The sequence below is a fragment of the Columba livia genome, chromosome 2 (genome assembly GCF_036013475.1).
Source record: "Columba livia isolate bColLiv1 breed racing homer chromosome 2, bColLiv1.pat.W.v2, whole genome shotgun sequence".
Taxonomy (NCBI): Eukaryota; Metazoa; Chordata; class Aves; order Columbiformes; family Columbidae; genus Columba; species Columba livia.
Genome location: NC_088603.1, coordinates 19,836,078 through 19,851,137, shown reverse-complemented (window position 1 = coordinate 19,851,137; position 15,060 = coordinate 19,836,078). Strand labels below are relative to the sequence as shown.

General features: G+C 37.6%; 1 protein-coding gene across 3 annotated transcripts in view; it reads left to right on the top strand.

The window, feature by feature from the left end:
• Positions 1 to 15,060, top strand: part of ARMC3 (armadillo repeat containing 3) — a 57,892-nt gene that overhangs the window by 28,992 nt on the left and 13,840 nt on the right. For all 3 annotated transcript variants that reach the window (XM_065050782.1, XM_065050784.1, XM_065050783.1), the window contains exons 12-13: positions 12,123 to 12,372; positions 13,546 to 13,682. In XM_065050782.1, coding sequence (XP_064906854.1) covers positions 12,123 to 12,372; positions 13,546 to 13,682 — 387 coding nt within the window. The remainder of the gene's footprint in view (positions 1 to 12,122; positions 12,373 to 13,545; positions 13,683 to 15,060) is intronic.

The following is a 15,060-nucleotide window of genomic DNA, read 5'->3' as shown; positions in this document are numbered from 1 at the left end:
TTGTTTCTTGCTGTGCAGAGTCAGGAAATTGTAAAGGTGGCTTACATAGACTGCTCTCTCTTTGCAATCCAGCTCCAAGTACAATATGGAAGCACCAGATAATCTAATCACAGGTCTTCTGTGAAAATCAGGAAGCAATAATTTACATTAAATATGTATATTGGATGAATGCCATGTGACTATATAATTATTTCAAAGCTTCATTTCTAAGTCAAAACCATTAATAAGTCATAGAAGGGTCCAAGTATGACTAGGATCTATAAATGAATATATAGAGTTGAACCCTCAGCTGATAGAAATTGGTATAGTTCCAGCTCACTGACTGTCTGGCCATACTTGTTTTACATTCACATAATAAGAAAAATAATTTGGAGAAAATGCGTTCTAGATTGGCTTACCATAATCATATATCTTTCTAGAATATTTTGTGTGTGTGTCTTGTAAACCACAGAAAATAAGTGTATATATAATGAAGATGCTGATTTACTTTTATAATTATGTGACTTTGCTGTATAACTGACAATATTCTAGTCCCAAATGAGGCTAATGAGACTAGTGCCCTTTTATTGGTTATAGATGAGATTCTTGTTATAAACCCTCCAAGAATATTAAATCATAAAGGTAGTAGTAGCAGGTAGACCTTATGTGGCAAGAACAAAATGTCTGCAGTAAAGGGGAAGACTGTTTACTCTAAATGCTTTAACTTTTTACTAGCCGGCCAAAAATTAAATCTTGTTGAACTCATATACGTATGTTCTGCCATATTTCATTTCATGAGCATTTTTGCATGTATTGTATTGACTGGAAGATGTGTACCTTGCCCCTTCATTTTGTACAGCATATGTTACAGAATGTAAACAGAGTATAAGACATGGCTATTTTTGCTGGAGATTTGTTTTTTCTGTTAGGAATATTTTGTCAAGAAGTGTTGTCTGCTTTTCATATAATATGGAAAAAAATACAAGTTAAACCAAATTGTATAATTAAGGCTTCCACAATAGCTAGCTCATAAGGATAAAGTCTTCCATTGATTAATAACACAAGAACAGCATAGGCAATAGGCAATACTACCCCCCGCTAATCTATATTAACCTTGACCTTTAGGTGCTTCCCCACAGCAATGAAAGGCGAGTTCTGTACCCTGAGCCAATCAATCCTTTGTTTCTCAACCAAGACAGCTAATAAAGGTGTCAAATATGGTGGAGGTTTTTTGATTAGAACACCTGTTCACGATGAACGGGACAGAGACCAGGTTGTCATTTCACACAAGTCCCCAAGAGACCATGATTTGGCGAAAATGAGTGATTTAATGAATTACTCTGCCTCCCATAAGTATTTTAACCAAAGATCTAGAGCAAAAGATGACATGAATCCCATATCAAGGATTTTGAGTTTTCAAGTTTACTGGAAAACATGGATTTTTAATATGATCTGTACCAGAACACAGGAATAATATTGTAAATAACTTTTAAAATATTTCAGCATGTAAGCTTTGCTGCGTAGCTGATGTTGTGTCATGCTTCAGTAGCACATAGAAAAAAGTGCAGTGGTCAAATGCCTCACAGTTTATGGCTTGACAACCCTAGTTACGCTTTTATCAGAATTTTGTCATAAAGTAATGGCAGTTTTAACTCTGCTGTATATTGATGATAAGTTCTTTGTAAATGCATTAATAATTAGGCTGAATAAAAGTAAAATTGCAAAATATACTGCAGTTTAAAATCCCATGTACTTACATACGATAAAGAAATTATTTTGGGATGTTACTACATGTATAGCTCTGAGCTGTTTTTGATATATGTGTCAGAATTTGTTTCTGTGGGTCTGCTTCTGGGAAGAAGAGAGTTATGTTCAGCTGGGTATTTGCATCCACTTCACATTTTTTAATCCCGAACATTAACTTGCTTTATTGAAATCCGTATATAGTTATTTGGACAACAGAATGCCATTTTAAGGAATCTGTGAAATCTGTCTCTTTTTGCTGTGTCCAAGCATCCGGAAATGTAGGCACAGTCGCTTCAATAATGTACATTATGCACAAATTGAAGAATTACACACAAAGAAAGAAACAGCAGTGCCATCTATTGGACAAAAAAAATAAATTATTCTGTGCTATACAACAAACTACAGCTGAAACGTTTTGCTTCAGCCTCTGCCTATTTTCCCCATTTAAAGTATAATCAATTATTTTTGCTTTTCTTGTATTTGGGATAGATTAATCACATCAAATATAAATATGGTGTTAGTTAGAAGTAACACACAAAAATAAGATCTCAAGTGTGCCAGTTAATTAGACATTGATTTGACTAGCTCTATTCTTCAGTGTTGTTGTAGCACAAATGCCATTTCTAATAGCTGTCTTCATAAATCTGGCAATGTCTGAATTCTGGGCACCTAATGGAGTTACCACTAAAGAAAAACATATGCTCTGAAATTTAGCGCTTTGTACTGGACATGAAAACTAATTAACAGCCTCAGTAATATTTGTATTAAATTGTTTATTTTATGTGCAAAATTTATAGCATTCAGTTAGAGTTCAGTCTGGGGAAACAAGGAAAGGGATTTTGTTTGTTGCTCAGCTGTACTAAGGGCTGCAGGAAATTGTGGTACATAACAGACTTATGATCTGGCAGAATATTTCTCCTGGGGTTTATAATTAGTGTCTTGTTACATATTTCTGTGTTACATATTTCTACTATCTGGAGTCAAGAGAGTAAAGCATCGTCCTAAAAACTGCAAAGTCACCAAGCTTTACGTTATGTAATTCTCTAATTCTTGAATTCTTCACACGAATCAGCTGACCTATTTGCGTTAGCAAACTTATGTCTGTATAGGCAGTTACAGGCATTATCACAGCATCTGAATGTGTGCTTTCTCATGTGTATCAAGATTTCCAAGATTTGGGAATAGGCTGGGAACTGGTCATGGGCAATGTCCAGTGAGGAGAAAGTGAGTTGTTCCCTTGACTTCAATGGGTGCTGCATCTATTCCAAACTGGAATTCATATACTGATCTAACAACCCAAAATACATCCTCCATCTATTTCATGTGGATAATGCTCACCTGTAATGAGAGTCCTTCACCTTCTTAAACACAGATTTTCAGTATCCACAAGAGATTTCTATTGTTTTTAGGATTGGTATGGCTGTCAAGGAATAAATTTAAAGAATGCCCTGTTTTCTTATATTTCAAATTTTGTTATTATCATTAGGAAGTAATTATTACTATCACTAGGTAGAAATATCACTAGGTTGTAATCTTCCCTAATAGAAAATGGGAAACTTAATTATAGCTTTTCTTTCAAGACTGCAGATGGAACCCAGTTCCCATAAATGGATCAATATTGAAGTGCCAGTATTACCTATGATAATACATTTGCATGAATATATGTGTTATTTTATGAGAACAGGAACAAAAATTTCTAGTATGTAAGAGCTACATTTAAGAACAGAAACAGGTCATATGTATTTCATAGGGTTTGTCTCTTTATGGTTCAATAGTTCTTCATAACATAAGTTTGTGTTTCTGAAGGAGGGAATCAACAATAGAATGCCACTAGCTGTGTTGTGTAAAGGTAGTATGTTTTAATGCTGACCCCTACTGACAGAATTATGTTTTTGAGTTACTGTTCTGCAAGATAAATGGATTTCATTGAGTTTTGTGGTTTGTGTTTTTATTTTTTGCATTAGCGCCCATTCTGCCAAGCTCTGTGCCAATACGAGCAGTTAACTCAGGCCGTGAGCAAATTCCTATTTTGACTTTCTCTTACTGTGTATCCATAGTGCGATGGGTACTTTCTAAAGAAAAAAAGGCAACACAGTCATTACCCAAAAGCTCACAAGCTTTTCCTCAAAAGTTGCATATTGATGTCCACTGAAAACTGCAAAATATTTTATGGTAAATTCTCCCTTGGCAGAAAAGCTGAATCAAGGCGTAATGCTGGGATGTCTGGCAGGTGCAAAACATTTCCCAGCAAACTGTTCGGTTTTTCTCTTAGATTTGGAAAGGTGTGGCTATGTGGAAAAGTCCCTCTATAGACTCAGACAGTGTAGCTGCATTTTGTTCCCAGTACAGCTCTTCTTTCACAAGAAAAATAGTGCTGTGCATTTTTCTATTTGTTTGTTTTTAAGCTCTGTTGCCTATCAGGGCTTATATTGAAGACAGAGACCAATACAGAGCATTCATTTCTATCAAACACAAATCTCATGTCACACACCCTAAGGTGCATGAGAACCTAATTGCATCCAAAATAGGTTCAGACAGAAAACAGAACACTCCTGAACGGAGATAACAGTAACTATATAGAAGTTCTACCCCAATTAGATATAGCAAAATCTTTTGGGCTGTTTGTACTCTCCTACCTTCAAAGCCTTGCAGTATGATCGCTATTAATCTTAGCTGTAGAAGGCTGGAATTTCACTCAGAGCAAGTGTATTGTCACCTGTGGCTCGCTGCCATAGGGTTCTCTGGGATCAGGTAAAACTCTTTTCTCTCTGGATAGAGACTCCTAAGCCTGGGAGGGAAAACTGGGTTTTATGTAGCAGAACAAATAACATGTTTTCTCTTGAGTGTGTATACCTACAATGACATTCAGAGATGAATTATACTTTTTATGAATTAAAAATGGCAAGAGTTTTATTTTACATTTTAGTAAATTTCTGACAAATGTATTGGTGCTTTTATATGCACGTTTTCTTTGTAGCTTATTTCTCAAATGCAAAGGATTTAAGTATATGTTTTAACCTACTTTAGTATAATGTGAAATTATTTCTTTTCAGTGTGTATTGCAGGATTATGGCCGATCATGCAAACTGAATTCTGTCCTGCTGTGAATTTAACCTGTGCACTGACTGTGGTGTGTTGTCTACTTGGACTGTCATACCACAAGGGGGTAAAAATAAGCTTTCACAAGTAACTTTAAACCTTTTGACTTGCAACCTCAGTAATTTTATCTTAACGCAGTAATGTATGTGTCCTTTTTAGAGATTTAACTTTAAGGGAGAAAAATAAAAGCATAAGTTTCTCCATAAGGGCTTGAACCTTTAGCAAGGCAAAACAGATTGCTGCCATTTGAGATGAGTTCTAAGTTGTACAGAAAAGATTTATCCCGCAATGAAAGATTGGGCCAAGTTTTATAGTCCAAGCACTATTTGTAGAGAGGCTGACTTGGCCCAGCTTTTTTGTCCTTCCTCAGCTGGTGCTTCCAAAGATGAAGAGGAGCTCCTGTGTTCTTGGTCCCTGGGTTTGGGTGAGTTGTTGTGGGGATCCTGCTTTGACTCTTCCTTTCCTTCCACTGCACCTCTGTGAAGGCTGCTCTGGCAACTCCAGAATATCCCCCCTTATTTTGCTCTTGTAACAATATGGATTCCAGACTTTCAATGCTTGTGCTGAGTTATTGATTTTTGCATGCACTACTTCTTGTATTAGAAAAAAGAGAGATAGGGGGATAGTGTCTTTTTCATGAACTTATCCTGACTGAAGATACTTGGGGTCTGTAAGGAAAACAAGGGTTTCTATCGCTGAATTTCAAGCCTTTCTCATAATAGTCGAGGATCAGAAATTCTTGATAAAGTTTGCAAATAGTATTATAATTGAAAAGCTTAGATACCATGCATAGGTCGTTCATTACCAGTGCCCCTGTAATATTTGAAATTAGGAATACTACAGTTTTAGAGTGGAGATTTATGTAACTTTGTCAGAGTTTAATGACAGACGTTAGAAGATCTCTGTGTATTGCTAAATGAGAGTCAGGTATTACAGTCTCAGCTAACCCAGACAGTTTAAGCTTTTATTGGTTCCAGACCATCCCGTTTATTGAGTTTGGAATTTGTTGATGTTTTAACAAGATACTTGTCATTAAGAAATTAGAATAGAGGGTTCAGTTCTTGAAATGAAAAATGAATATGGTTTGTTGATATTGTCAATATTTTTATTGTAGAACAAAGGGGCCCCAGAGTCTCTTGTGCTAGATTCCCTTACTCAGAATAAACATACTGACTTTAACTTTGCTTGTATCATGAAGAAAGCAGAATACTAGTCTTTAAATAAAATACAAGTGATTATATACAAATAAATTGCTTTTCAAAATCATTAAATCACAAAGTAAAATTTTTCATAAATGCAGAAGATATTTATTGGATGTGATTATTCTGATGTCATAACAAAGCAAATGAAGAATACTAGTACATTCAAGGGATACAAAGGAGGATATTTCTTGAGGTTTTTCAAACTTCTGATTATTATATTTCTCAGTCAGAAATTACATAATAAATCTGGATCAAAAATGCCTTGTGTGAAAAAAAAGTCATGCGATTTAACACAGATAGAGTTGATTTTTAAAAATGTGTGTGTAATTAGATGCATAATTCTTATGCATAATTTACATGCAATTATGTATGAAAATGAGATATACACAGGCATAAATGGCTAGCTAAGCACCTCGCACACAATCACAGTAATTTTGCACAGAAATTAAACATGCAGTTGCAAATACATTTGGAGAATGAAGTCCATAAGGAGTCCAATGGCCTTTATGAAGAGGAAAAAAATTGAATTTTTTCTGAGCAGAAATTGTCTTAAATCCTCAGTCAGAAGTGGGGAAGACCATTGAAGTGAATAAAAATATAATTTAGTATAATCCTGTTTATGTACAGCTGTGGTAGAAGAAGCCAAACCTACTTTACCATTTTTATGAGGTGCCAATCTCACTACTGTATATTAAGCGCAATCCAGAGTACACAGTGGTGTGAAGCTGCAACACTGCCCGTCCCCTCTGTCTCCCCTCCATGGAGGTTGCTTGGGTGAGGGCTCGGGGTGGCAGGCTCAGGGGTTTCTGTCAGCTCTTTGAACACTGGTAGTTGTTTTCTCCATTCTGCTGAAGCTTCTCTTCAGGAGGCAAAGCTGGCCGGACCATTCCCTGTGCACTAAGGAAGTAAATAATCCGTCATCTTCCTTGTCATGGCCAGGAGGCTTGGTCAGGAAACAGAGCTATTATTATGCTTGATGTGATGCCAACAAAGAGGTGGTTCTTGCCCTGGGGAGCTTACAGTCCTAAAAATAAAAAGCAAACATGACAGCGCTTTGGTCCAGTTTTTACTGAAGATTGTGTTCACAACACTCTACCAATGTCTGGACTTTCCTATTGCGGCCCAGACAACTAAAGCAGTGAAATATTTAGTTCAGTGAAATTCACGTGCATTTCCGAAGCAACTGTTTAAAAATAAGTTTGTATTGTGAAACTTTTGAAAATGATTTTATTGTCAACTTTTTATTTCGTTTTCCAGTAAAAAGCCATTTGTTTTTCTCAAACTCCCATTATTTATTCTTTGACTCCTGAGTGATCTTCCAGAGAATTCTAAATAAAATTTCTTAATAACCTGTTACAATGTATATTTAAAAGTAATAATTTAAATTAAATATTTATTATCTGACCTTTTAATGTTTGCCTTTCCATTGATACCTGAGAAAAATATTTTAGCTATTCTACAGTCATTTGAATTCAACTGTAATCAGAATTTTACTGTTTCATTACAGGGCATGGTTAAGGTCATTAGGGTACCTAAGCCATCTATACCCTGGTTAAGGTAAATGCCTAACCCTGTTAGATTAGGCCCTCTAATGATCAAAACCATGTGCTTATAAATAATAAAATTCGAATTATTTTTACTTTGATTTGAGCTCTATAATTTCTAAACTTATCTTCCCCATTTTTTTTCTTGTTTGTTTGTAATTCAGATAGCTTCCACTTTTCAAAAAAACATGGTGACGTTGCAGATGCAACATCCTTTTTTTCCCCTTTTCATTGTTTTCTTTTCTTTTCTTTCATCTTTTCACTCCATTATTAGGGAATTTGATGTATTTTGAATCTTTACACACCATGGAGGAAAAAAAGCTGTGGATCTATGTAATTTACTCCTTTTCCACATCAAAAGGTGTATACTTTTTTTCACCTAAACCAAGGCTCCATTTTCCCTTGTGGATGCAGTCCCACAGTGGGAGCAGTGATAAAGTCACTGTCTCAGGGGGACGTGTCTGAAGCAGGATGGGTTCTGGAGGCAGAAGAGGGGCTAGAGCCGATCTACATCAGGCAGAGACAATGCTGGTAAAAACTTATTCATCTGACTTCTCTTGTAATAAAAAACTGCACAGTGCATATGTCTGCCCAAGATGGAAGGGAAGGAGGACCGTCATACTTAGATCTTAGTGTTGTAGTATTTCAGCACCTTAAACTCCTAAGCATATTCATTCTTTCAGCTCCCTGCTGAGGTCAGGCACTGCTGGCTCTTTAACAGCTGGGGCCCCATGGCCCAAGGTGACAGCGCTATTTCTGTGTTTTCCACAAGGCTGTGGGGTAGGAGCGAGCTGAACTATGGATTCCTCATTCTTCCTTCTTCCCTCATAACCTCTCCTGTATGTGTTGCCCTCAGGTTTTTACACCCTCTTAAAATCTTATTCTCAAAGGTATTGGTTACCCTCAACTCATTACCTGCTGTTGTTACCTCTAACATGAATTCTTTTTGCCTTGTGATCCATTGGGCTACTTGATTAAACCATACTCATGAAACTGTGATTCAAAATGAATCTGCACAGGAATAGAACACAGGATTGAAATAAATATGCATGATCTTCTAAATCAGTGGTTCTCAACCTTTTCAAAGTTGAGTGGCACTTGAGAAAATTGGCTGCGCTCTGTACCTCGCCGAGGTCACCTCCGAATGCACGAGGAGCTGTCACCTTGCTCTTTTGTCAAGTACTTGTGTACTTGCTGGCTTTATGGAAATCATAGTAAATCTGCTTGTAATATGATTGACTACGTCATTCAGTTCCATGTATCATACTATAATCAGTCTGTTAGGGACTGTATGTTTATTAGAATTTCCTACAGGACAATACATATGTTACTGGGTATAATATAGGAATATTAAGTCCTATACTTACTGCAGAAGTATCGGATATAGTACGCCTGTGAGATGCACTGATACTTTCGTGGGCAGTGGATCTGTCCCATAAATCCTGGAATTTCTGTGTATCCATTGTACAGGAAAAACTCTTTGATTTTTTTTTTTTCATGAATAAGGTATGTATGTATATCCTGTGTAATGCTGTAAATCTGATACCTTATGGACATGCCTCACTGTCCATGGCTATGTGCATGTATGGTGAGTCTCTCCCACACTTTGCCAGCAGGTACATCGCGTCATTGTTACACATACTATGAATGTGATGTTTTCCGGAAAGCTGGTGGTACATGTGGTGTGCAGCTGATCCTTACATGTGCAATCAAGATGTCCAGGATTTCTTCGTATACGGCAGCTACAGCATTCCTGAAGCTGGAAATCTGGATAAAATTTTCATGGGGAAGAAAAGACAATATTAACCAGAGAACCTAGAAATACAGTGGCATTACCTAAGTAAAAAAACTAACCAAACAAAAACAAACTAGCAAAAATCCCCCAACAACCAAAAAAAACATTTTCAGCTTGTCTTCCTCTGATCAAAGAGGAAAGGGGAGGGAGGACACAGGGGGAAATCCAGCTAATTGAAGACATTCTGAGCAGTGCAGTGCAGGACATCTGAAAACATGGGGTTCACTTCTGAACAGAGACTAAGTGCTTGCATTAAAGTTATTGGTGCTCCAGGAGGATTAATTAGCCAACACCAAACTGGCCCTACACCTCTATGCTGCACCCAAGCTAATAACGCCACTCACCATCAGTCCCTGGGTTGCTGCCTTTTCCGTGTGTTTCCAAACCCGGGGCTGGGGCCTACCTGCCAGCCTTCCTTACACCCTGACTGCAGCACTGCCTGTGAGCTGCCAGCACCTTCGAGATGAGGCGGAGACCAGACTAACAACTCCTGTCAGCCTCTGCTGATTCATTCTGGGTATGCTTCGTAGTATCTGCATTCACCTCTCTCAAAATGTGGTTTGAAGATACCTGCACTAAGGCCAGTTCACAGTAGGACTGGGCTCGTGTTGCCCATGTGATGGGGTTATGTAGCACAGGTTGACATGTATTCTGCTTTCTGTCCTGTTTGCATAAAAGCATTCCTGAGGTTTTTTGGTTTTATCAATGCTTTGACAGGCTTTGATAGCATAACTGTTTCTCATATATGTAATACTCCTTAGCTTGTGTTTATTTTGTGACTGTGAAAGTACCAAAAGGTTAGTTTGATTTTTGGTAAGACACTGTTACACTAAAAGTAAGATTTTCACATCCAGATTTATCTTATTAATGTGTTGACTGAAATTTTGCGAAACTTACAAAAGATGTACAATCTTCTGTTGTTGAGTGCCTAAATATGCTCATATAGAGGTAGGAGATTTTGTTATGTTTTCGATATAAACAAAATGTACTAAAAGGGGGTATAAAAAGCAGTTGCAAGGAAAATTCAAATTGCCATCTGTGCATTTTCATTGCTAACAATATTGCCAACTTTTGTTTAACAAACAGAGCAGATAGTAAATTGGGCATATGCCTCAAATCATTTTATCAGATTTTATATACAAACTCAGAAGGAAGACAATTCCATTTTTATAGAGTGATGGTTTATAATGACATTGGAAAAGTACCACTGAAGTTAATGTAAGATGATATAGACATAAGATGATATAGACAAAGAAATGAGTTCCCGTTGTTTAGTAGAAAGGAAAGTTTTGGCAAGAAGGTTGACAAAACTCTTAAGTTATGGAATGTCTGATGGCATTTGAAGAATATAAACTACATTTGTATCAATAGAGTCTTTTGCCTGTGGCAAAGAAACCAAAGATTACATAATAAGATGTTAACCCAGGCATGTATGCATTTTCGGATTTGTCAGCGTGTAGTAGTTCCTCCTCAGCCAGGCCAGGTTCTCTCTTAAGGGTCTGCATCAGTTGTAGTCAAGCATTTACTATCACTATAAGCCATGTCACCATCTGCTTTCAAATATATTCTTTATCCCAGATATTAAATATGAAGTTGACTTTTTCTTTTAAAAGTGAGTGCTGGAAGCAAAATAGCAGTCTTCAGAGAAAGGGCTTGTAGGCCAGTTCCTTCTGCTGTGACTGAGATGCTGGCCCACCTGACTATTGGTTTTGCAGCACATCAGATTTAAGTCATTTGCAAATGTGTCCTCTAACAGTGCAGCTGCCTGTACCTATTGCTGTCTCCTGCCTGAAGTCACTATTCCCTAACTAGTGCTTCTTCAACTGTTATTTCTTGGCTGGTCTCTAACCTAAATCTATGAAATAATCCTTCAAAATATCCCAACAATATTCCTCAATTTCATTTGCAAGCAGGTTGTTTTTCGGGTCTAGTTCAGAACTTGGCCAGCCCAGCATTTGTCCCAGCACTGCTGAGGGAAAGCACCCTTCCAAGTCCTGGCTGCAGTGATTGTCTGGGAGCAGAGGGAATGTTTAAACTGGATTTGCTGCTGACAGACTAGTTGATGTGGAACCACAGTTGTAGCCAGCCCTGAACTTTATGCTGATGTGTCTGTTGTACTCCTGCTGTCTAAACTAGTGTGTATAAAGCCAGCACAATAATCTCTGCATTGCCCTGAACTGCACCATGTACACCTGCTCTGTAAGAATGGCAGAAACTTGCCCCACTGTGTTTATGCCACCTAAGTATCTGATCACAGAAATTAAGGGAGACAGCACAAAGAACAACAATGTGATATTCCAGCCACTATAATCCTCATTAGAAATAGTGCTAGACTGTTTATGGGAAGAGGTGATGAAACTCTGCAGAGGCATTTGCCTGGAACTAAAGATTCAGAAATTCTGCATTTTTGAAAAGATGCAAGATTTCGTTCACTTGTTCAAAACCTCAGAAAGAATCCAAGTCCTAATAAGCTGAAGAATCCAGAAGTTTGCGATGATTTATCTACTTAGGTTATGCCTCTTGAGCTTCACACTGTGGGATAAATACAGTTAACACATCAGAAAGAGGGATGTCACAGTTCCATTTTACATTTCGGTTGCATGCTTTAGAATATAAACATTCTTGCAATTTTTTGCAGGTAAGCAATATTTGATATTATTGAAATGTAATACTAATTTAGTTGGCAAGTATAACAAGCTAAGAAGAAAAAATGCCTGAATTAACAGAGATTTCTTTTTTTCTCCTTAATTTTGCTAGTGCTGTTGCTGAGGCTGAAGGAATCAAGCCATTAGTAAATACCCTGAATGCTCAGAGAGATCAAGCCGTTGCTAATGCTGCCACGGCGCTAACAAATCTGGCCACACAAGAGCTGTTCCGCATAACTATCCAGGGCTGTGGTGTTATGCGTGCACTTGCAGAACCCTTGCGCTCGACCAACAGCCAAGTGCAAAGCAAAGCAGCATTTGCTGTGGCTGCATTTGGTTGTGATGCTGATGCAAGAACTGAGGTAAAAGTCTTCTTCGAGGTTGTGGTTATTTGTAACATTTCTAGATCCTGATTGTTTGCATTCTGCTTATCTTTGTATTTTGTGTATCTATACTAAAAGTCACAGGGTTTCTAGATTTTTCACTTTCAACATTGGCTTGTTCAGCTGAATTTAGCCCAGTTTCCCTTGAGAACTTAGAAAGGGTTTTCTTTAATTTGTATTTTTACTGCTGCGTTTGCTTGTACCACATTAAGGTTTTACAGCTTTCCAGTGGCTTTAATGAGCTTTAACCAGAGCTATATCTTAATCTCCATGTTTATGAGCATTAAACATTAAGGTTTCTTTCAGTTGCAACTGTCGGCTCTATTTTGAAGGTGAGAACTTCTGTCCTCTCTATTTTCCCTCGTTGTTCTGTCACCCACTTTCAAATCCACTAATGTCTGACCTTGATTTGTAAGATACTGGATGTGCAGAGAGTAAATGTAATTCAAACAAAACTCAAAATATAGTTAATCCCTTGACCAGTGGCATCCAACAAGTCGAACTTTCCTCTGTTTATCAATGGTCATATTATTTTCTTTTCATAAACAAGGATGATACTATGTGCCTTCACACATTCATAAGCTGGGGATTCCTCATGGGTCAGGGCTGTTAATTAGGACATGAATAACGGGCGTAGATAATTAATCTACACCTCTTTCAGTGTCCTTAAAACGTTTTTCTCTTCGAAAATCCAAATGAGCAGTATTTCCTCCAGTGTGTATAGGAAAGATACTGTAGCACACAAGAGAATAGGATGTTAATGAGATTGTCATACATACAGTACAATACAAATTCAAATACATTGTGATGTAAATTAGTTGCTAAGAGGCAACAGAACACAGAAAAAAGTGGTGTAACTTCTGTGGCAGGCTTGGGCTGCATAGTCTCTTCAGTTTCCACACCACAATCCCTTAACCTTAAAGCAAGGCAGAGCCAAAAGGGATGTGTGCCTGGAACCCCTCTGAGGTTCCCTTCAGCCCCAGCCTCTGCAGAGGTCTCAGAGCAGAGAATCCCCACAACTGGCCATTCCGCCAGCACAGCATAGCTTGTCTGTGAGACTTGAATGTTTTGGAACACGAATTTCACAGGCTGCCCTTGCAGCGACAGATGAAATATGTAAGTAGCAATGTCTTCTTCTGGTTTTTTTTATAGCTAAGAAATGCAGGTGGACTGCGACCCCTCGTTGAACTGCTGCATTCTAAGAATGCAGAAGTCAGAAGAAATGCCTGTTTGGCTGTTACGGTCTGTGCAAGTGATGAAGTAACTGCTGTTGAACTATGCAGGCTGGGGTGAGTAGAAATAGTATTAAGAGGCAGAGGGAAGATTTTGATGAGAGAACTCTTACTAAAAGTTCATCTTTACATATTTATAGCAGAGTAACAAGTGAAGCTGTACTTTTTGGTAAGCAGAAACTACTTTTCCACCACAGATATTACAGATGAAATGGTATTGATGTAAGTAACAGAAGTCTTAAGAAAAAATGCAAGCCTGAAGAGACAACTGTCTGGAATTATAAAAACGTTTATTTTTTCTGTGACTGAATTAGGCTTTATATTGAAGATGCACTTACATCAGCCAAAATTACAACTGCAGTGCCCCATACATATGAAACTGAAATGAAGGCTTCAGGCTAAGTTCAATATACAGTAAATTATACTTATTACACACAGGCTATGTTCCAGTAAACTGCAGGTGTGCTAAAGTTTTACGTAAAAGATGCTCCATTTTAGTCCTTCCTAGAATCTCCAAGTTCCATATGTTAATATCTGAATTACAAAAGCTGTTTTAGGTTATATGAATTGTGGCACAGGATTCCTTACACAGGGTGACTGTTTTAGTTATTAGATTAAAATATATGTAATTGCCCTGCTCCCTCTGCTGGACGCTTCTCTGATTACTGCACAGATACTTAAAAAACATCTGTGAGGGGATTCTGCAAAGTGAGAATCTCAGAAATTTAGGTCTGGAGCGGACCTCAAAGGTGAGGTTATCCCTCTACCCACTGTAAGACTGAATCAGGTACACTGACATGTTTTTGCTTGTTAAATGTAACTACCATTTCTGAAGGGGTTTCACAACTTTCCAAGGTAACCTGTTCCAGTGCTGAAATAACCTTACAATTAGAAGGGGGGTTTGAGTTCTAAATATCCCTTACAGCCAATAAATTCAACTACACGTTGTCTTACTTTTGGTGGGATTGAATAATGACCTTTTTATAGCAATTTGAGTGTAACTTATTGAATTTTCTCACATTCCACATCCCTCTCTCAGTTTCCTTTTCATGACAAAGTAGAAACATTAAACTTATTTTTGTTTTGAAATCTTCGCTTCATTTTGTCACACGTTTCTGAATTTCTCTCATTTATTTGTGCCCTTTTGAAGAGCTGTCTTCCAGCCTGGATGAGGTACTTCAGCAGAGGTCATACCACCATCAGATAAAGCTCAGTAATTTCTTTCTGTATCTTGCATATAGCACTGTTCTTATTTAATCCCTTCTTTGTTACAGTATTGGAGTAGGACTATAATTTATGTGTCCTTCCAGTTTGACAGCATATTATTGATAATAATACATTAGGCATAGTTTTTCAACCAGTCAGGCACTACTTCATGTTATTTTCATGCAGATCATATTTCCTTGACTTACTCATGAGGATTCAAATAGGAATA